The sequence below is a fragment of the Aedes albopictus genome, chromosome 1, assembly GCF_035046485.1.
Source record: "Aedes albopictus strain Foshan chromosome 1, AalbF5, whole genome shotgun sequence".
NCBI lineage: Eukaryota > Metazoa > Arthropoda > Insecta > Diptera > Culicidae > Aedes > Aedes albopictus.
This window is the reverse complement of record NC_085136.1, coordinates 68,575,467-68,599,002: the sequence shown is the minus strand read 5'-3', so window position 1 is coordinate 68,599,002 and position 23,536 is coordinate 68,575,467. Positions and strand designations below refer to the sequence as shown.

Sequence of the window (23,536 nt, the reverse complement as noted above, 5' to 3'; positions counted from 1 at the left end):
ATTAAAAAAGCCACGATTTGATTTATCGCTTTGACATTTATTTTGTTCACTTTTATAATTCCGCTATTTGATGTGCAGCTTGCATGGGTTTTGTTAAATTTTACGTTTGACCACTTCCGGTGGGACACCTGGAACCAATTCTGGTTGTCTCAAATGTGGTCTAAGATTATGTTCTTGTTAACTGTTCATCGAGTTAACTAAAAAACTGAAAATTAATGTGATCTGATGCTATTTTCTTGCAACAGTTCAACATTTTTTTGAAAAACCACGATTTTATGTATCGCATGCATGATTTTGGTTTCTTCTTCTTCTTTATGGCTCGACGTCCCCACTGGGACTTGGCCTGCCTCGCTTCAACTTTGTTCTTTGAGCGCTTTTCCACAGTTATTAATTGTAGGGCTTTCTTTGCCTGCCATTGCATGAACTTGTATATTGTGAGACAAGTACAATGATACACTATGCTCAGGGAGTCAAAGTCTTAACCACTAGGCTAACTGGAGACTTCTATTAAATCACTTCCGAAGTAACACCCCCCAACCAATTCCGAAATATTATTACAAGTTCTAGATGTGGCCTGAGACTATTTTATTGTTGGCCTTACATCAGATTATTAAAAAAAAACGCCGCTATGGTTCAGTTCCCTTCTATATTTTACCACTTCCGGTGGGCTACTCGTCTCGTCTCTAGTTCTGGAACACTACCGGTTCTCCTAAATATGGTCTGAGATTATTTGTTGGCTATCGTTTATCATGTTACTGAATAAGTCATTGATATGTTACATATATTGGTTCTCTTTTACATTTGACCATTCCTGGCGGGACAACCGGAATTGGTTCCGTAACACACTGATATGGCTTGCGTCTATTTTTTTGCAACTGTTCATCATGTTACCTAAATAGCCGTGATACCTCAATCGCATGCACGGGTTTGCTTTCACTTTCGGCTCGGAACCGGTTGCGGAACACTACTGATAATCTCTTAAATTATCTGAGCCTATTTGCTTGCAAACGTTTGTTAGGTTATCAAAAAAGCCGCGCTTTGCTATGTCGCATGCATGGGTTTGGTACAATTTTATATTCAGCCGCTTTCGGAGGGAAACCCGGAACTAGTTCCGGAACTACTGACAGTCCATAATGTGGTCTTAGCATAAAAGGTCATCAAATTGTCGGAAAATCTGTGATTTGATGTGCCGCATGTAAAAACTATGTCAAATTTTATATACGGCCACTTCCGGCGGAACTCCCGGAACCGGTTCCGCAACACTACTGGCTCAGATATGGTCTGAGTCTATTTTATGCCAACCTTTCATTATCACAAAAGCCGCGCTTTGATATGTCACATGCGTGGATTTGGTTCAATTTAATATTTGGCCACTTTCGGCAAGACACCCGGAGCCGGTTCCGGAACAAAACCGGTTCAGATATGGTCTGGGACTGTTTTCTTGCTAACTGTTCATCAGGTTATCGAAATTGCCGCAGTTTGATGTGTCGCATGCATGGGTTTGGATCACTTTTTTATTTGACCACTCCCAGCGGGTCATCCGGAACCGTTTCCGAAATTCTACCGGTTCAGATATGGTCTGAGTCTTTTTTAATGCCAACCTGTCTTTGGGTTATAAAAAAGTCGCGCTTTGATATGTCGCATGCATGGATTTGGTTCACTTTTATATTTGGCCACTTCCGGCGGGACATCCGGAACCGGTTCCGGAACACAACCGGTTCAGATATGGTCTGAGACTGTTTTCTTGCTAACTGTTCATCAGGTTATCGAAATTGCCGCAATTTGATGTGTCGCATGCATGGCTTTAGTTCACTTTTATATTTGGCCACTTCCGGCGGGACATCCGGAACCGGTTCCGGAACACTACCGGTTCAGATATGGTCTGAGACTGTTTTCCTGCTAAACGTTCATCAGGTTATCCAAAATGCCACAGTTTGATGTGTCGCATGTATGTGTTTGTTACATTTTTATGTATGGCCCCTTCGAAGGGTACTGGTCCGGAACACCTAAATGGACATAACTCCGGAACGGCTGGACTGATCCGAACCATTTTCAATAGGAAACAATGGGACCAGATTCCGCGTCGAATGACCCATTGGTCATTAAAATCGGTTGAGGTTTACTGCCAAAAAGTGATGTGAGTTTTTTTGTACACATACACACACACATACACACACACATACATACACACAGACATCACCTCAATTCGTCGAGCTGAGTTGATTGGTATATGTGAGTCGACACTCCGGGCCTTCTATCAAAAAGTCATTTTTGGAGTGAACATATAGCCTTTCCAGTACACTTAGTGTACGAGAAAGGCAAAAAAACGCCTAGATAAGCTTCTGTAGATATCTCTTGAAATGTTTCTAATTCCTGTAGAAGTTCCTAGGAAACATTTCTGAATAAATTCCTCAAAGAATCCGCGGAGAAATTCTCAGAGTTATCCTTAAAGGAAATGTCAGAGAAGCTTCTGGGCAAATACACGAAGAAATATCTGGAGGAAACCCTGAAGTTATCTCTGTCTGAGCTTCTGGAGGAATCTCTGAGGGATTTTCTGGATGAGTTCATATAGGCGTTTCTGGGCACATTCTGGCGAAAAATTTTCATCAGAATTCTTAGAGCAATTCCTGAATAAATGTCTGGTGCACTTCCTGAAGAAATACCTGTATGAATTCCTGAATGAATCTCTGGACTTTTCGAAGAAACCACTGGAAGAATTCATGAGAGAATCTTTCAAACAATTTCTGAAGTAATCTTGGTAGAAATTTTTAAATCCCTTGAGAAATCTTCGAATAGTTTTATAAACAAGTCCCAGAAAGAATTTCTGAAGTAATCCCTGGCGGAGTTTCAGGAGGAACTCATAGAAATCCACATAAAAGAATTCCTGGATAAATTTATAGAGAAATTCTCAAGGGGATTGTTGAAGGAAACCTGAATTTTCTGAAAAAAAAAATCCACGGAGCAATTTTGAAAGCCATCCATAGAAGATATCTTGATGGAATCCATGGACAAGTTAATGGAGGCATCTTTTAAAGAAATTCTGAAGAAATTTCCAGAGAAATTTTTTAAGGAATCCTTAGAATAATTTCTAGAGAAAACTTTGGAAGAGTTCCTAAAGGAATCTGTGTAATCGGTGGAGCCCAGTGGCGAAGCTAGGAATATTAGGGCCCCATTAAAATTACAGACGCACATATTTGACAATGATAAATCTATACATTTTACTCTCGAATGATCGCGCTGTTGTATTTTGTATAAAACTTTGAAAATATTTCGACTTTTGTACTCAGCATTAGCGTGATGCTGGCAGTGGTGGACAAATAACTGAAGGATGGTTAAAAATTGCTTTCTGAATTTCTTTATGAATTTCTTCGGGGATTTCTGCAAGGATCAATGAGCGTAAGATATTTTTTTTAAGAATTATGTCGAATTTTTTAATCATTCATTTAGGAATTGCACCAAGTAATCCTTGAGGAATTCCTTCAAAGATTGCTTTAACGTTTTCTCAAAAAAAAATCTTTCTTGAAGAACAATTTGACTTCAAGAATCTTTCAAGTGGTTAATGTAAGGATGTCATTCAGTATTTCTCTAAGCACTCCTTCAGGAATTCTAACAGTGTTGTCTCCGAAAATGTTTCCAAAAGTACTTCAAAAAATCTTGCAAAAACTTCATCGAGTATTTCTCGAAATATTTGTTCAGGAAGTCCACTAGGGATTCTATCTATAATACCTCTGAGCAATCATCTAGAAGATTATCCATAGAATTCATAAGAAATTCCAGAAAAAATACTACAAAAAAAATTCTCCAATGATTCTTTTGGAACCAGATATTCTTCCAAGAAATTACATCGGAACTCCGCCAGAGGAAGAGAAGTCCTTCTAGAATGTCTTCAAATATTACTCCATGGTTTCTTTCAGGAGATCCTGCAAATATTCCTATGATGATTTTTCCACAGAAGTTGAGTATATTTCCATAGATTCTTCAAGGATTTCTCAATTATTTCCTTACATAACTCTTTAAGAGATTTCTCCAAGAATTTATATTGGCATTTCCTCAAGCATTCATCACTCATCTTGGCGTTCTTTTGAAGATTTCTTAAGATTTTTTCCAAGAATTCCTTCAAAAATTCCTCCAAGGATTCCTTCACAAATTTCTGCAACTTTTTTTTATCGAAAACTTTCTGCAAGGATTTTTCAAGCAGTTTCTCTAAGGTTTTACTTAAAGATTTTTTTATAGAACTCCTCCAGGAAATTTCCAAAGAATCCATAAAATAATAATTTAAAAAAAATTTTTTTCAAGGATTCCTACAGAAGTTCCTCTAAGAAAATTCCCAGAGGAACTTCTGTAGGAATTCTTTCGAAGAATCCTTCTGGAATACCTCCAACGAATTCTTTAATATTCATCAACTCTAGGAGTTTTCCAAAGGATTCCTTAAGGAATTTCTGCTAGGATTCCTCTGGGAACTCTTCTAAATATTTATATCGCGACTTTTGATAAGACTCCTTCAAAATTCTTTCGAGAAACCTTTTTAAAATCCATTCTTAGTTTCCATCAAGCATCTCAGTCAAAAATTTCATCAGGATTCGTTACTGATTCCGCTACAAATTCCTCCAAAAAAAATTCTCAGAGAATTCCTGGTAGGGTAAACAACATGCCCTAAGTAATCTTACATTCCCAAATTCATCCTATTCGAAAACAAAGCGATTATGGCACCGATTGATTACGTAATTTTAGTTATCGTTGGTGCTCACTTAACTAACAAAAATACAAAAATAAGAAACAAATAAATAAAGCGCTTAGTTGAGGTGAGTTGAGTAGGATGCAAATTGGAGCATATATGCTTAAATGGTAAAGGAATAGATACCCTATCTTATCAAATGAAACAATTTCTTCTGTAGTTTCTCCAAAGATTCCTCCTATGATTGTTTTGCCACTTTATGCAGCTCTTCCTGCATCCTGCAGAAGCATCCTTTAAGTGAATAAAGGCAAGGCTAAGATTTCATAGAGGATATCCATCGGGAATTCTCTAGGAATCGCTTCAAGAATTCCTACGGCAATTTTTCCAAGGATTTCTTAAGTTTTCTTCAAAAAAAAATCTTGAAAATTGTCAATTTTTTTTTTAATTTTTTCAAGGATCTTGTTAGAAACTCCTGCAAAGGTTTCATCAATCGGATAAAGCTTTCCTGGTTTAATTAATTTATTATTTTTTCAAGGATTCTGCCGAGCATTACTTTCGGGATTCTTTTTTCAGGGATCGCTTTAGGAATTATTCCAAGGTTTTATACAAAATTCTAGAGAAATTCCTTCAAATAGGCCTTCAGAAATTTCTCCCAAAGATTTCCAAATTCTCTTGCGATTTCTCCAAAGATTCGTTCAGAATTTATTCAAGTATTCTCTTAGAATTTCCTAAATTGATTTATTTCATTCATTCTTAAACTGATTTCCCCTGGTATTTTACAAATAATTTTGAACAAAAATTCGTTCGGGAATTCCTTCGTGCTAGGATTTTTTCGTGTATTTATATAATTACTCCTGCAAGATTTTTTCGAAGATTCTTATACAAATTCCTCCACGAAATTCTATAGGAACTCCTCCAGAGGATGCTTTGAATGTTTTTGCTAGAAATACTTAAGAAATTCCTCCAATAAGCCATTCAAGGATTCAGGAATTCCTCCTTTAAAAATTCAAATAAAAATTTGCGAATTCTTTCAAGAACTGTCACAGAAATTCCTCAACGAAATTCTAAAGAAATTTCATAAAATATTTAAAGTAATTGCTTTGTGATTATTTTTAGCAATTTTTTGTGAACTTTCTTGGAAATTTCTCAGGTTTTCTTCGGCCGTTTCGTTGTAAATTCTTGGATTTTTTTTTAATTCACAAGAGTGTACAGGGGATAGACAAAATGATCGGGACAGGCAAAATTTTCACTTTTCCAAAAATGTTCAAATAGCTGTAACTTTTCAAAAAGTGCATCAAATATTCTCAAATTTTTACTGTAAGTTCATCAACTTGTTGTGTATCAGTGGTCTAAATTTGGGAAAGATCGGGCCATTTTCCACGAAGTTATAAAGATTCTTGAAAAAGGTAAAATTATCCGATAGCCAACTTTGAGCTATTATATCTCCAGATTTAATGACCCGATTGCAATGAAATTTTGACCATTTATGACTTATATAATGAACTCTAAAAACATTTAACTTAACTAGAAATTTTTAACAAGAGAAAAAGTTATAGCGGTTTTATTTTCTTCACGATTTTTTAGCAAATTGGTCTATTTTTAATATGTATTCCATTACTTTTTCAATTTGTTGGCGGCTATGTTGCTACTTTCCTTCAAAACACATTTATATATAAGTCAATTAGAGGGGAATTAAATGAACTATGATTTGCATCTTGAATTTTGATACGATGTTGAAGTTTTGGATATTTTTTGTGTTTTATTAGAAAAAAAATCTAATCGCAATAATTTTCTTCCGTGTTAAGAACTTTAAGTTTAGTTAACGGCTTTTCATAGTTCATTATATAAGTCATAAATGGTCAAAATTTCATTGCATTCGGTTCATTGAATCCGGAGATATAATAGCTCAAAGTTGGCTATCGGATAATTTTACCTTTTCCAAGAATCTTTATAACTTCGTGGAGAATAGCCCGATTTTTCTCAAATTTTGACCACTGATACACAACTAGTTGATGAACTCACAGTAAAAATTTGAGAATATTTGAGGCACTTTTCGAAAAGTTACAGCTAGTTGAACATTTTTTGAAAAGTGAAAATTGTGCCTGTCCCGATCATTTTGTCTATCCCCTGTATCTCATAGAACTTTAAAAGTTATAACATACGGAGTTCCGTACGGAATTATTAAAAGAAATTTCCAGAGGAATTACCAAAGGGATTTTCTGAGGAATTACCGGAGAAATTTTCAAAAAAATACCACTTAAATTTACAAACGAATTGACTGAGTACCTGTCGAATGAATTTCTAAAGGAAATATTGAAAGAATTAAAAAAGTAAATGTTGTCAGGTATATTAGCAAACGGAATTTCCAAAGCTTTGCAAAAGAATTTCGAAAAGTAATGCTGTAGATATTTTCAAAATAATAACCAAAATAAATTTCGAATAGGAAAAGGAAAAACTTTTACCTAAGGAATATCGAACTCAATGTCGACACAATAGCTGAGACAGTTTCCAAAAGAATTGTCAAAGAAATGTTCTTAAAATAATGCAGAATGGAGGAAGGAATTTTCAAAAAAAATTTAAGATATTCCTCAGCGAATTGCTGGACGGATTTCCAAAGTAATTACTGAAAAAGACTCAAAAGAAATTTCCGATGAAATTCTTCAGAAATTCTTATAAAAAAGTAAAAATTCCTTCAAGAATTCTCACAGAAATTCCTCCAAGAAATTTTACTGAGATTCCTTCAATGAATTCTTCAGGTATTCTTTCAAGGTTTCCATCAGGAATTTTTCTTCAGGATATCTTTGAATATTTCCAGAGGAATCCTTTGGGAATTCCTTCAAGATTTTTTTTTAGAAATTTCTTCAAGAATTCCTCTTGCAATGCCTCAAACGGTTTTTCTTGAAGTCCTTTTAAGGATTTCTTACGAATTTGTTCAAGCCTTTTTTTAAGTTATACCTGCAGGGGTGTCTTCAGAATTTCCTCCAAAAATTGCTGTAGGAAATCATCCAAAGATTCCTTAGGCGATTTTTTCATGTCCTCTTTCACAATTCAGGGATTTCTCATAGTTTTCCTTCAGATAAGCCTACAAGGATGAACACATTCATCCCCAAAGGATTCTTGCAGAGATTTCCTCAGGGGGTCCTACAGAAATTCCTCCAAGGCCTCCTGCAGAAATTTCTCCAAGGAAATATATAGGAATTCTTTTGTAGATTATTATTTTTTATATGCTCCAAAGAATTTGAGAGCAATTCTTTTGGGTTTCTTCCAATGATTTATTTGAGAAATAATCTAAGCATTTCATACTAACTTTTTTTTCAAAAATCCTTTTGCTTTCAAAATTTCTTCAGGATTCCTTTACGTAGGTCCTCAAAGTATTCTTAGTACTTCTAGTACTACTTCATAGTACTGTAGTAATCCTTCAAGAATGTCATCAAACATACCTCCAAAATCAACCCTATGAATCTTTCCGAATACATCTTGGAGTTCATCTTCATTCTTCAAAGATTTCTTTTAAAATTCCTCCAAAAATTCCTGCAAGCATTTCTACAAGGATTTCTTCAAAAATTCCTCCAAAATTTCTTCAGAAAATCTCCCATGGAATCATTTAGGTATGGCTTCAAGCATGATCTCAGTAATTCAAGAAACAAATTTTCCATGAGGAACTCCTGCAAGATTCCTTCTTAGAGAAATCTCTAATGGAATCCTTGGAGACATTCCTTGAGGTTCATCTGATGGATTCCTTGAGGGACTTCATGACTTTATGAAGGAATCCGAATTGGTATTCCTGAACGAATGCTTGAAGAAATTCTTTAAAAAACCATGATGGAATTCCTGAAGGATTTCATGAAAATTTCTTGAAGAACTGCTTTGAGGAGTTCCTTAAGGAATCACTGTAAGTATTCCTATTCATTTAGGAATACTTACAGTGATTCCTTGGGGAACTCCTCCAAGCAGTTCTTCAAGAAATTTTCATGAAATCCTTCAGGAATTCCTTAGAAGTATTTCTGAAGCAATCCCTGTAAAAAGTTCTGAAGTTAATCCTAAAGGAATTTTTGAAGAAGTCTTTGAAGTAACTGCTAGATAAATCGTTAAAGATATCCCCGATGGCAAGGTACCTTACCCGAAGAAATTCCCGCAGAAACCCTTCAAGGAATACTTGGAAAGAAATACTTGATGAAATAGTTGAAATACGTTGAATGCATTTATTGTTTATACGAGGGCTAAAATAATCGACAAACTATTGTTATTACAGTTTTGGCATGACATGTGTGCAGATCTTAATTTTCATTAATGGGGCCCCTAATTTCAGCTGCTACCTTAAGCTAAGTCAACAGCTATGTTTGGCCCTGGGGTTAGGATATCAGGGACGTTTTCATAATACTTATGAATACTCCCATATCGGTACTGAATGTCGAAAAATTCAATTTTGATTTGTAGCACATTTTTTCTTGCATTTTGGGGCCCCTGTAGGTACAAAGAGTAATCATCAATCTAATCAAAACAAAACTAACCAAAAAAAATATAAAAAATATAAAAATATAAAAAAATATAAAGAAAATAAAATATAAAAATATAAAAAAACTAATCAACTTCAATAAAGTGTGCACATTTACAATTGTTAGTAATAGGACTTCAAATTAGACATCTGTGTGCCCTATTTCAAAAACTCTTGATAATCACGAAGGGGCCCCTACAAGCCTATCAGCAGATCTTGATTGGAACCAAGAAGAACTTTATTCAAACTAGTATTAGAACCCTTCTCTCATTTGGAGGCCTCTGAATTCCGGGTTCCCGGTGCGGACCGCACCCTCCACACCCCCCTTACTACGCCACTGGTGGAGACACTTCTGGAGGAATTATGAACTTTAAATTTTCTAAAGGAATTGCTGAAAGCATTGCTGAAGAAATCCGAGCGAGGATAATTTCCTAAAAGAATTCTCGACCGGAATTTTGAAAGAGTTCATAGAGGAATTTCTAAGGAAACCCATGGAAGTTTTTCTAGAGGAACTCTTGGAGAAATTTTTGGAGGATCCTCTAGAGGTAATTCTTAAAAAATCTAGAGCAATTTCTAAAAAAAAACCCCATGGCTGATTTTCTAAAACACTTTAAAAAGGAATCCATAGAAAACTTTGAGAAAGGATTTTTTAAGATTTTATAAAGGAATCCATATAGCATTCCCGGAATTTATCCAAGAAAGGTTTTATAAATAAGTTTTTTGATTTATTTGTGGAGTAATCTCTTGAAAGCTTTAGAAAAAAATTCTAAAAGAAACTATGAGTGTTAATAAGGAGTCCCTGAAAGAACTCTTGAATAAATTCTCAGAAAAATTTCCAGGGCATTCCTGGCAATTTTTTTTATTCTTTGGAATATTTTCTGAAGAAATCGCTTTGGAAATTTCTACAGGAATTACAGGAATCCATGGAGTAATGTCTGAAGATACCCATAAATTGTTTTCCAAATGCATCATTTGATGAATTTCTAAAGCAATCCTTGCAAGATTTTCTAAAAAAACTTTTTGAGAAATTTCGGAGAAATAGTTAGTAAAATATCTGAATAAATCCCTGTAAGAAATTCTTCAAATCCCTAGAGAAAATTTTGATATGAATCTTTGACAGACTTTTTTAAGAGCCCGTAGAGTTATTTCCGGGACATTTTGTAGAGTTATCCTTGGACGCTCATGCTGGTAGAAAGTTTTTTTAGTCCTTGAGCTGGTTACTCAGTGAGGAACTTGGACTAACCTTGATGACACCACTGGTCCTTTTGTCTTTAAACCATCCTAATCATTCTGCTCTCGGCACATCAGCAACCGGCTTCCCCAGAGTAACCAATCTCTACTCTAATTCCGGAGCTGCATATCCCCATAGACTCGGGCCACAGACAACAGAACCAAAGCCCCTAGGTACTGGCAACAATGTTAGACAATGGGAATTAACTCGATGAAAAGCTTGCTTCTTCTTTGACTTTGTTGTTCGATGTAGATACCAGGCAGTCGTCGGTCGTTGTGCTCTCCATTATTAGCTTCAGCAGCAGTCGGAGATCCCTACGCTAGGTTGGTCATACCACTCATAGGCACTCGAGCTCCAATACTCTTTCTCATTTATTTCATGGAGTGCACGAAATTGAAATTCTGCAAGCTTTTCCAAAGAGGATTTATTAGGTATGTAGAGTAGTTTTCATTTAGTTGCTTTTGTTTTAAGCTTTTCGAATGAGTGTATGTCTGTGTTCAATACGATGTAGGGTTTAATTGACTCGGCAACCAGAATCTTTATTCTAAAATTTCTATAACTTTCATGTGTATAAACGAAGTAAAGCTTTTTATAGATTGTTTAACCCTAGTCGAAGGGTAAGGGTTAATATGACCCAGACAGGCACGCTGTACGTACAGTGTACACTACGCCATCGTGATGTGAAAATCTTAGGAGGGTTAATATTGGGTAGAATTTTTTAAATTGTTGGTAACACATTTCTCATATATTGAGATGTTCGTATACAGAATATTTTATTTTCATACGAGAATATCAAAGTTCGTTCGAGAACGAAGGCTCTCTACAGTTTTTTTTTATTTCAAACCGCTCATAGGGGAAATCATCAAACCGCGGTTTGTAACCAAGTGGAAGGAGTTTTCACGTGCCGCATCATATACCGTACGAAGGCACCAAGTTAATCTGACAGCGAGCTGGCATCACCCCAAAGCTTCGTTTGGCAGAACCGAGGAAAAAGTTTTGGGGATACTGTAGGAAATTTTAATCCGAGTTGTATTTTTTTTTTGCGTGGGATGACGTGGAGAAGCAAACGGAGCAGTGCCAGAAGGCAATATGCGAAACAAAAATGTAAAACAATTTTCTTCGCAAATTTATGGTCTTAATTATGAGCGAAGGGAGCTCAAACAAGAAAATGAGAATGACAAGTAATTCAATTGTCTTCCAATCCATATTTTTTGTGGAAAGAGAATCAGATACGGCAAACATTTAAATAAGAACTGAAGCAAATTAGATACTTGTAACTGGGAATTCTTGCAGTAATAAGGAAAGCGCTCCAGAAAGTCAAATCCAATTTCCAAATCCTTCATATCTTAGAAGATGAACCAAGATCTTAGACATCATCTTATGGTGGTATCTAATCAACACTGCCTCAAAGGCCGTTAACCTTCGTCGTGCATTAGGGTCATTATGACCCAAAACGCGATTTCAAGCATTAGTATCTCTTGTGTTAATTAACTTATCGTAATTAAACTTCTTGACTATTAATATTTTGCAGGAACGAAGCATTTAAAAAAAATTCTTAAGGTGAAACCATAATGGCGCCACAAAAAAAGTTACGAATAATGCATTGGGGTCATTATGTCCCAGAAATTCAAACTCTTATAGAATGAAGATTTTTTCACCAATTCAAATGACGAATGTCTTATTTGATAGATACAGTATGCGGCAGGAAAAAATGCGAAAGTGTTTTTCAACTTCAAACCTCATTTTCGTCCATTTGACATTAACCAATCTATGTTTCAACGTTCCATGATCTATAATAGGCTAGTTTTCTGAAAAGTTAATTAAAAAAATTCCCATTTTGGTCACTAACCTTTACAGGGCGGCGCTTGAATTTGAAATCAACCAGAATTTTCAAACCGCAAAAAATCGCACAGGTCGCTAAATTTCGCATCTGACAAAACAAAATTTTTGATTTTCTCTACAATATCATCAAATATATGTACTTATTCCATCTGGTATGTGAAACTATATGGCTCTGGATCAGTGCGGTCTGGTTGTTCATCGAATTTGAGCTAATTTTGTTACTGTTATAGTTATTTTGTTTAATGACCATTGGGCGCGCAGTTTATTGATACCCGCTTATTAGGCCTACATTATCACATGTTAAACATCAAATATGTTCATTTTTATTTTTCAGTACTAGAATATAGACATTGACTGATACACTGTCATGAAAAAAGAGTCATATATATCCCCACGGTGTCAAAATTTTGATTATTATCGAACTTTCATGTACCTCGGATCTTTCTTCATAGAATGTTAGAATTTCGGCTATAATGTATAAATGCAAAATTTGAAAATATTCTATCGGGGAAAATTTGAGTTAGCTGAGTTTTTAGCAATTTTCCATACTAAAAATCAATAATTACAATTTTAGCCCAAAAAACGTCCCATACAAAATGTATGGAAAAATTTTCGCCGATGAAATATTTTCTAGTTTTCTGATTATGAATATATAGCCCAAATACTAATCATTTTCGAAGAAAAATTCGAGGTACATGAATGTTCGATAATAATCGAAATTTTGACACCGTGATCCCATATTTAGCGTGTAATAGTGCCTTGAACTTTTCGCATTTTTTCCTGCCGCACCCTGTACTTTCGTCAAGAATGTGTTGATATGTTGAAACAGTGGTTCGGGGAACATTGGCCCCCGGGAATCTACTACCCAGGGCACCATGTCGGACATGTGGGATAGCACTACATTTTGCCAGTAGTTGTGGAATATCTCGCGTTCTGGACCTTTTAGAAGGATACTGTCCTAGGCAAAGTAGCTCAGAAGAAAACAATTTAGTTCGAGAATCGCTCACTGCGTGGCGCTAGTGCTCTTGGGAGCTTCCAGTTCAGTCTGAACGTCGTATATTTCGTGTTCTGAACCACGCCAAGACGCTTTCAGCCAAATTTTGCTGAGCTAAAAGATTCAGCTTTTTTTTCCTGAACTTTCAGCAAAATTTGCTGAGTCACAGCAAAATGTTGATGGTGATCAGTAGATTTTACTGAACAAATCAGCAAACCTTGCAAAAAATCTCCATTCTATAAGAGTTTGAATTTCTGGGTCATAATGACCCCAATGCATTATTCGTAACATTTTTTTAATGCCCGAAGAAGGTTTAAAGTTTGTCAGCTCACAGACTACTTTTCCGGCATAATAAACGTCTCTGATGAAGACAGCCACTCTACTTGAGCAGATGTGCAGATATATCTTGTTTTGTTATTACTAACTTATCAAGGCAATGCTTCTCCATAACATCTTTTGATGGACAATCTTATTTTGTTACGATCACGGTATTGGTGTAAATTCATTAAATAACATTTGAATAACAAATTTAATTAATATTATACTATTGAGAGTGTAAAAATATGTGATCATCAAAAGCACAAGTATAACAAGTTTTGGTATCAAAACAGCATCATTAGAAATTTACATTGTTTGCAGCATCTCGTGATGGGGAGCATGTGCAGTGCATATTCTTTCATCAGTTCTTCCTCCTCTTCTTTCTGGCATAACATCCTAACTGTAGCTGCTTTTGTTTTATCTTATTTTTGTATTCAGTTACGAATATGAAGAGTAGAGTAAATATAGATCAGCGGAGATAAATCCAAGCACATTGTAACCAAAAGAACAAGATGTCACGATTCTAACAATGCCAATAAATCATTTTACAAGACGTTTTCGATAAGCTGGTAGAATTCCAGGAGAAATTTATTAAAAGTTTTCTCAAAAAAAAAAATTCTACAAATTCCAGAATTATCTTCTGGAGGAATTCCAAAAATAATTTGTAGAGTAAATTTTTGATCCCGGGCATCTTCGTGCTTGAGTATCTTCGTGCTTGTCGCATGATATACACATGTAAAATAATCATTGACAGAGGCAGGAAGCTCTCAGTTAATAACGGCGAAAGTGCTCATAGAACACTGAGCTGTAATAACTGACAAATTTTAGGATATGTTATCAATACTTGTTTTGTTATTCATATAATATTATAACTAACTTTTTTATGATTTAGATATTATAACTCATTTTGTTATCAGATTGTTATCAATAACTTCTTTATCTCAAAATTAGAAATTGAAATTTTTAAAAATTCGCTCTTATTAAGTTGATATTGAAACTAACAAAACATGTTATTTAAATCGTCCTCCAGGAACATTTTTTTGTTATGATTTTTTGTTATTTTACCGTTTATGACAGACAAGCTTATAACATGATATGTTATGTTAATAACATGAAAAAAACTATTTCCGTTACTCAGTTATTTTGCCAAAATAACATATTCTATTATGATGTTGCAATTCCCTTCTGCTCGAGTAGGTTGTGTTCAATCGGTTATGCTATGCAAAAGTTTTTTTTTATTTTATTTATCCACAATTTTGGAATTGCTATGGGGATGTTTTTTTTATTACCGTACGGATTTGTGCCGAAGGGTCTAAGATTTTCATGAAACTTTTCCCACAAGCTAAAGGATATATCAACAAAAAAAAATTGATAAAAAATCAGGGTCGCCCATTTTCCCGGAAAACTCAGGTGAACATTTTTTGTTTTCCCTGATACTACTTACTTTGAAAAATCATAACTCAAGAACGAAGCATCGTAGAAACAAGGCTATTTTTAGAAAATAAAAGCAAATTTTCTCAGAAAAAAAATATGAACTGGAAAAAGTTTTCCACAGTTGAGAAAATTCGTAAAGAAAAGCCGGAAAAACGATGCTTGAACTCGTGGAAAATTTTCAAACAAATGTTTTTGAGAACATTACTTCATAAGCTTTAATCGCTGAAATTTTTGGAATGCACTTTTTTTCGTTTTTGAGTTATGGCCTATTTTGTTGAAAAATCAGGCCAAACATGTCTAAAGGTCCTATCTGCAGAAGAGAGGCTCTCTTTGGTTTCCCTCTCTTTCGTTAATATCTCAGCTGTTTATTAGTATTATGATTGTCTCCTTCCATTGAACAATGGTCAAAACAATCGTCTTTTGATTTATACTGCAAAAATAGTTGAAAAGTGTATTAATACATTGCAATAATTGAAAGAGAAAGTGAACAAAGAGAGCCTCTAAAATGCAGATGAGTGCTATTGAAATGTTTGGCCTGAAATGTCCAAATATGCCATATGAGCCTTTTTTTTAAATCATAACTCAAGAACGAATTATCGTAGAAACAAAGTTTTTAATGAAAATGAAAGCAAATTTTCTCAGGAATCCAAAAAAAATATGAACTGGAAAAAGCTTTCCACAACATTTTCCACTGTTGTGAAAAATCATAAAGAAAAGCCGGAAAATCTATGCACGAACTCGCGGAAAATTTTCGAAAAAAAAAATTGAGAAGGTAATTTTATGAGCTTTGATCGCTGAAATTTTTGGAATGCACTTTTTTTTGTTCCTGAGTTATGGCCAATTTTGTTGCCATATAATATAGGCCCTACAGCATTTCTCAAACTGTGGGTCGCGACCCACTGATGGGTCGCGGGCCGATTTTTGGTGGGTCGCGAAGGCTTGGGCGATACTGTAATAAATTGGCAGAGTTATTTCTAGAAATTGGGTTTACCCTTAATTCTATTCAAAATTATGTATTATAAGTCATAATCTCTTTACCTATTTATTTATTTACATATTAAGTCAACAGGTAAAATATTTACCCCAATGACACCCGAATACAACACCTATGACATTACATAAAACTAACAAAATACACGCTTAAAACTACGCTTATTTACATCACGGGACACATTAAAATCAAATACAAAATAGCATGTGTTAAACAAACGGGACATATCACGAATCGGCTCATGTTGGCTGTAGTTGGTCCTCGCTGGCGGTAGGTTGAGAAACGGATGTGATCGAAGACTACGACGGCGTGTGTTGATTTGTAGTATACCAAGCAGAGCGGGGCAATCGATGTTGGCTTGCAGTAAATCTCCTACAAAACAAGCTTTGGCTACATTGCGTCTCGCACTCAGAGGCTCCAAGTTGATGAGCTGACAGCGGCTCACGTAGCTAGGCAAGACAATAGGGTTTCTCCATCTAAGGTGGCGTAGCGCAAAACTTACAAACTTCCGCTGTACACTTTCTATGCGCTAAATCTCGTTGGCGTAGTACGGGGCCCAGACGACTGCCGAATATTCCAGAATGGGACGCACAATAGAGCAATACAACGACTTCAAGCAGTAGATGTCCTTAAACGACTTGGCAAATCGGAAAAGGAAACCGAGTTGAGATGAAGCTTTGGCCACAACATAGGCAACATGGTCCTTAAATGTCAATTTAGAGTCCAGCAATACTCCCAGATCCTTAACAGTCGATTCACGTTTCAACTTGACACCACCCAAAGCATAGTCGAAGTGAAACGTGCTTTTCTTACGGCTGAACGATATAACAGAGCACTTCGATACATTTAGGGACATACGGTTTAAACTACACCAAACCGCAAAGGCTTCCAGCTGTTGTTGCAAAAACACTGCATCCTGACGTTGCTTTATCTGGAAGTACAGCTTCAGGTCATCAGCATATGATAGTTTCAGGCATTTCAAAGTACAGTTGACATCGTTCATATACAGCAGGAACAGGAACGGTCCAAGGTGACTACCTTGAGGAACACCGGACCAGACTGTAAACGGCGAAGAGACGTAGTCACCAATTTTCACCGACATACTGCGACCAGTCAGATACGATCGAAGCCAGATGAGGAAGTCGTTGTTCATGCCCAATTTGTCGAATTTGGCCAGTGCGATTTGGTGATTCATTTTATCGAAGGCGGCGGAAAGATCGGTATATATGGCATCAACTTGAAGACCGCTTTGGAACTGACGTATCAGGTACGATGTAAAACACGTCAGGTTGGTGGTGGTCGATCGTTTTGGAACAAATCCGTATTGATCCTGGGATATATAATGTGCGTAGCTTTGAACTAACTTGTGCAGAACGATCAGCTCCAGCAGCTTCGATATAGCGCACAAGGAAGCAATACCCCTGTAGTTTGAGACTCTATGTTTGCAGCCTTTCTTGAAAACGGGAAAAACATGTGACTGCTTCCAGCAATCAGGAAAAATGCAAGTTTGCAGAGAGAGGTTGAACACGGTGCACAGTGGTGCAGCCAGAGAGGTCACACAACGTTTAAGCACAAGCGAAGGGATACCGTCCGGACCACATCCAGTGGAGGACTGCAAATCTTAACATGCGTCAATTATAGCATCGTTGGTGACGGCGATCTGCAGCCCGGATGCTGGAAAACTAGGAACATTCTGTGTTGCGTTGGTAACATCCTGAGGGTCAAGTTGCTCATTAACGAAGACGCTGCTGAATTGAGAACGGAACATGTCGGCAATATCGGTGGTAGTATCAGCTTCTCGCAATCCATCGTTCATCGTAGACGGCAGCCCTGATTCCTTTCGTTGGTCGTTGACGTGACGCCAAAAGCTCTTAGGGTTAGTCTTAAGGCGGCTCTGGAGTCGGCTTAAATGAGCGTTGTAGAGGCAATTGTTCAGATGCTTGTATGCAGAGTTCACTTCCAAATAACTGGCTTTCGTTGAGTCCGTACGGTATTTACTGTGACGCCTCAAAGCTGCCTGCTTCTCCCTTTTGAGGTTTTTGAGAGTAGCGTTCGACCAAACCGGTTTAGCTGGTTTGCGATAAGGCATAGCTGGAACAAACTGGTCGATTGCATAGAGTAGTACTCCAGACAGAGTCGACGCGGCGAGGTTAGGATCGGAATCGCTAAGAATCTCACTCCAGTCCAACTGTGACAGGAAATCATTCATTTCAGCGAAATTGGCTCGACTGAAGTCATAAGAGACACTTTCTGAAGTGTCTTGAAAGCTTCGACAGGGGTTCATTTTGAGATTCAATAGTAGAGGCGGGTGATGTCTAACTTGTTTGACGAGCGGTGCTGGAGCTTGCATTACCGAACAATTCACTCCTAGCTCTTCACTCACAAAGCATAGATCAAGTGAACGGTTATTCTCGTTTTCAACTCCAACCATCTGTCTGAGTCCAGCGGTACTGTAAGCATCAAGCAGGTCGCGCGAAGGTTGGCCCATTGAGGATCGAGAAATGCACGGAAAGTAGAACCCAAAAGAACTGCACTGCCAAGCAATCGAGCTCAAATTGAAATCACCAAGAATGGCAAAATTGTCTCTAGGCCCCATTTGCGACACTACCCAGTTAAGTGAATCCACGTGTGTCTCAATCACGCTTGAATCATTGATTCGATCCGGAGGAATATAAATGACGCAAACATAAATCGTCGCATCTTCGGTAGAAATGGCCACCCACAGCTGTTCGATCGATGAATTTGGAGGGTTGACTAAGCGGGATTTGAACCTGGAGCGCACTGCTAATAAAACGCCACCCCCTGTACTCTTGTTGCTATTGATGGACGATCGATCTTGTCGGTAAACGGAGAACGAGTCATCGAACAATTGCTTAGACGTTGTACAATCCTTCAGCCAGGTCTCAGTGAAGGCGTAAGCATCGTAGCACCCGTCGCTAAGGGCGAGCTGGTATTCGGCAACGGAGCTGTTAATACCACCAACATTTTGGTAGTATAAGAGGACATTTGTAGCGGGCTGATCTGCATTGTTTACATGAGGCGCCGACCTACGAGGTGAATATTCATCAGGACGAGAATTACCGCTATGGATGGTATACATGCCTTGGTTGGTAGCTTGGAAGACCCCATCACCAGCACTAGACTCAGGGCCGGGACGACTTGGATGGTCGGAACGAGTTGAGATTGGCAGGTAATCGGTCGTAACAGATGCAGAAGGCGCGACTGAGCTAGGCGGATCCGGGGCTTCCATAGTGCTTAGTGTCGAGCGTCCCGGGTTGAGTGGCGATGGGCTTGAACAGCCGTGCGAAGATGATGCGTTGATAAGTGAGAGATCACTGGATGATGATTTCAGACAAGGGGGATTACCCTTCGAAGGGCACAGTCTGGAAACGGAATTGCGATCAGGCAGGGAGAGAGTTTGGTATTGTACGTACTTGCCTGTAAAAGCAGGCTGGAGGTCCCCAACTGCAGACTCGACAGCAGGACCACGACGGCTGTGATGAGCGCTGGCAGCAAAAGGCGGGACTGTGTCGAGCTGAGCGGGGGCCTCCATAGTGCTTTTTAATGTGCGTCGCGGTGTCCTTATTCCATCGTGCAGGATTCCCCCGCCGGTGCGAAAACGTTGGTAGAAGGGTTGACTACATCGGTGCGATTCGGTGTCAATTGCGGCATCCAAAAATTTTGCGTAGAACGATTATCCTGGAACTCTCGAAATAGGATTCCTTTGGGCCAAGTTGAATTCGACATAGCTCTGCCCTTGACACCCCAAGTAACACACTTGTCACCGAAGAGTCACGGCGGCGCAGGTTTTTGTTGTGCAGAAGTCACTGTGACTTACTTCTAACAAATAAACACTTACTTGCTAGAAGTAAGTCACAGTGACTTTTGCGCAACATAAACCTGCGCCGCCGTGACTCTTCGGTGACAAGTGTGTTACTTGGGACTGTTGTTCAATCCCACTTTGAAGGAAACGAACGATAAAGTGCTCAAATCACGATTTTTTGCAACGAGACGAACAACATCGACGTCGTCCGTGTCCAAACGATTTGAAACCAAAGCTCGCACTTGTTCAGGGGTAACATCGCGGGATATCCGAGACAGATATAACCAAAATTTTGGACTAGGAGCGGCAGCAACAATATTTCCAAATGACGGTGATACCGATTCTGAAGTGCCAGTTATAGCAGGATGTGGCTGCGGCTTATCGGGCTTCCCAAAGAAACGACGACGTCTAGTCGAGATAACAGCAGAGGCGGGATCTGGGTTATATTGAATATTGAGATTGCTGTCAGCATTCTAAAATCGATTCTAAAGCTAAGAGTTTTCAATCAACAGTTTTAAGTTTCTGGTAAAATTTTAGGTTTGAGTTTTGCCGCTGCTGTCGTCGGATGCAGACGGACTGTACTACTCGGTCAGTTTTTTTGCTTTTGCTTTTGCTTCGATACAATCGAATCGAATCACGCGCGCTTGTACTCTTTTGTCGATCCATCACTCTATTGTCCGCTGGTTGTGCGTTCTGTGCTGCAGAAATAGCACCAAGTCAACGTTATCAATATGAGCGAACTGTTTGTTAATACCGTTCAGTTCCGATTTCCGCCGGGCAGTCCACGGCCGTCTTGGATGGAAGTCGCGAGCTTCATGAAGCGGTTAGACACAGATGTAATGCTGATAGAAACAGTATATAAAACAGCTCATGACCGTTCGCTTTTTGTGAAATTCGCATCCCGTGAAGCTATGGAAGAATCTCTTCGGAAGAACGCGGAACCGCTACAATTTGTTTACGCAAGTGGGGAGTCCATAGAAGTACAGATGTCGATAGCGGGTACCAATGTGCGGTACATCCGTTTATTTGATCTACCTCCGGAATTGTCCGATGAAAGTTTGTCGGTGGCTCTTGGAGCATTTGGAAAGGTGCATCGTGTTATCCGCGAAAAGTTCCCGCCATCCTCGGGTCTTGGGCACATATCTACCGGAGTGCGAGGGGTGCATATGGATGTCGAAATAAATATCCCATCGACGATTGGTGTCGCCAACCGGGAAGGAAGAGTGTACTACGATGGATTAAAGGAAACATGTTTTTCGTGTCAAGCGATAGGCCACAGGAAGGACGCCTGCCCTCAGCGACAAGCGCAGAACAAAATGGGGAAGCAGAAACAAATTTCGTATGCTGGAATTGTATCTGGGAACGTAGTAACACCGGTGGAGAATCAGGAACATTGCAGGACGAGATCATTGAAGTTTTGGAGGAAGAAGAAGAAACGGATCGGATACAGCTAGACGTTTGCGGGATAGAGGACAGAGCAGAAACAATCTCTACAGAGGAAACAATTTCGGGAGAAAAAGGTGACGCATTGGAAGGAACGTCCAACTGTGTACAGGAAGTAGTAGCAAACCCACAGGCGGCTCAGCGGCGAGCTCAATTTGCTGCTTCGAGTGGTGGTTCCAATTCCAGTTCAGTACCACGACCGAAGAAAAAGTGCACAAGACGAGTTTTTTATTAGTAAATTTTTGTATGACAGTAGAATATTTAAATTTAAATATTTGACCAGTTGTCGGCTCCGTAGAGTTTTATATTAAACAATTGAGCCAAAATAAATAAACAGTTTGGAAAAAAAAAATTTAAGTTTAACCTGTATTCTGGAAGAAAACTGAGTTCAAGCTGTTGCTTGCAGCTTGCATTTCAAATTAGATTTACACAACACAACGTGTTTACTAAAATTCAACAAAAAATACTAAACTTTGACAAGAAAAGTTACTTTTACCGAATTTCGTAAAGCTAAACTTCTACAAAATTCTGCTAAATATCAATAATTTGAACTTTTACGGAAACTGAAACACTGAAACAACTGAAAAGTGATTTCAATAAAAATAGAAATAAAATAAGTGTGTATGAAGGAAATTCACTCACTCGCTGTAAATATTTATAGCGTTTTCAATTCGATCTTTTAAAGTAGATTTTAAAGTTCTGCAGAATTTTATGCTAACCACTTATCTTCAAAGACTTTGTATAAATTGTATGTTTTTGTTTTTTTTTTTATCGAGAATGTGCGAGTGAATACCTTAAACATGTTCTGTAGTGTTGCATGAAGCCAGACTGGTTAAATATATTAGAAACTTGGAAACTTATCTAAAATTTTTAAGACTAAGAGTTTACTGAAACCGAACACTAGGGCACCACCTCACTTAGACTTTTCCAAAAAAAAAAGCAAAAAGAGCACTATGAATTGAAAATAAAAAAAATATTTTTTAGTTTAAATGCTACGTAGCGGAATTGTATCAAGACCTATGAAAGTGATAAAATTTACTCATTTATAAAGTCAGTCCAAATTTTGCAAAAAAAATGACGTTTTTTTTAAAATACGTATTGTGGGTCGCCAAAGTTTAAAAAATCAAAAGGGGGTCGCAAGCTGGATAAGTTTGAGAACCCCTAATATAGGCTAACATGGTCAATTTTCACAAAATTGGCCATAACTCAGGAAAGAAAAAAATGTGCATTCCAAAAATTGCAGCGATCAAAGCTTATGGAATCACCTTCTCAAAAATATTTTTTTGAAAATTTTTACTTTATGAATTTCCTCAACGGTGGAAAATTTTGTGAAAAACTTTTTCCACTTCATATTTTTTTTTTTAATTTCTGAGAAAATTTGCTTTCATTTTCAGAAACTTTGCTTCTACGATGCTTCGTTCTTGACTTTTGATTTTTCAAAGAAAAGGCTTATATGGCACATTTGGACATTTTTCAACATAATTGGCCATAACTCAAAAACGAAAAAAAAGTGCATTCCTAAAATTTGAGCGATTAAAGCTTATGAAATGACCTTCTCAATTTTTTTTTTATTTTTCCACGAGCTCGGGCATAGTTTTTCCGAATTTTCTATACAAATTTTCTCAACTGTGGAAAATTTTGTGAAAAACTTTTTCCACTTCATATTTTTTTTTTGATTTCTGAGAAAAATTGCTTTCATTTTCTTAAAAAAACTTTTTTCCTACGATTCTTTGTTCTTCAGTTATGATTTTTCAAAGTAAGTAGTGTCAGGGGAAAACAAAAAATTCCACCTGAGTTTTCCGGGAAAATAGGCGACCCTGATTTTTTTTTTTCAATTTGTTTTTATTCATATATGGATGAGCTCTGCATGTGGAAAAAGTTTCATGAAAATCTGAGACCCTTCGACCCAAACCCGTACGGTAATAAAAAAAATCCCCTTATAAGTTTCAATGAAAAAACTATGAATATTTTTTTACTACAAACAAACTTAAGTTACAGCGAATTTAAAAATTAATAAGAAAAACGTATGGGAACTTGTGAAATATTATTCGTGATTTTTTACACTATTTTACAGTTTTTAACACAAAAAGGATCAATTATTTCTAAAATATGTGAATTTTCATACCATCTAGGAAAACATTTATCAAGTTTCATTTTTTTTCCTTTTTATTATTTTTTTTTTAATTTGCTTTCACTTAAATCGGATGTAGGAAAACATGCATAGATTTATATTTTTTTATTGAAACTTGTTCAAAGAATAGATTTTTGATATCAAACATCTCAAAAATTG

At 37.2% G+C, this 23,536-nt stretch overlaps 2 protein-coding genes across 2 annotated transcripts in view; both read right to left on the bottom strand.

Moving 5' to 3' along the window:
* LOC109401821 (serine/threonine-protein kinase 32A) overlaps positions 1-23,536 on the bottom strand; it is a 551,348-nt gene that overhangs the window by 139,119 nt on the left and 388,693 nt on the right. The window lies entirely within an intron of this gene.
* LOC134285094 (uncharacterized) lies at positions 16,488-19,732 on the bottom strand. Its single transcript, XM_062845141.1, has 2 exons — positions 19,083-19,732; positions 16,488-19,001 (listed from the first exon to the last, which is right to left on the bottom strand). Exons 1-2 carry the CDS (start codon positions 19,531-19,533, stop codon positions 17,602-17,604), a joined length of 1,851 nt encoding a protein of 616 aa, XP_062701125.1. The 5' UTR covers positions 19,534-19,732; the 3' UTR covers positions 16,488-17,601.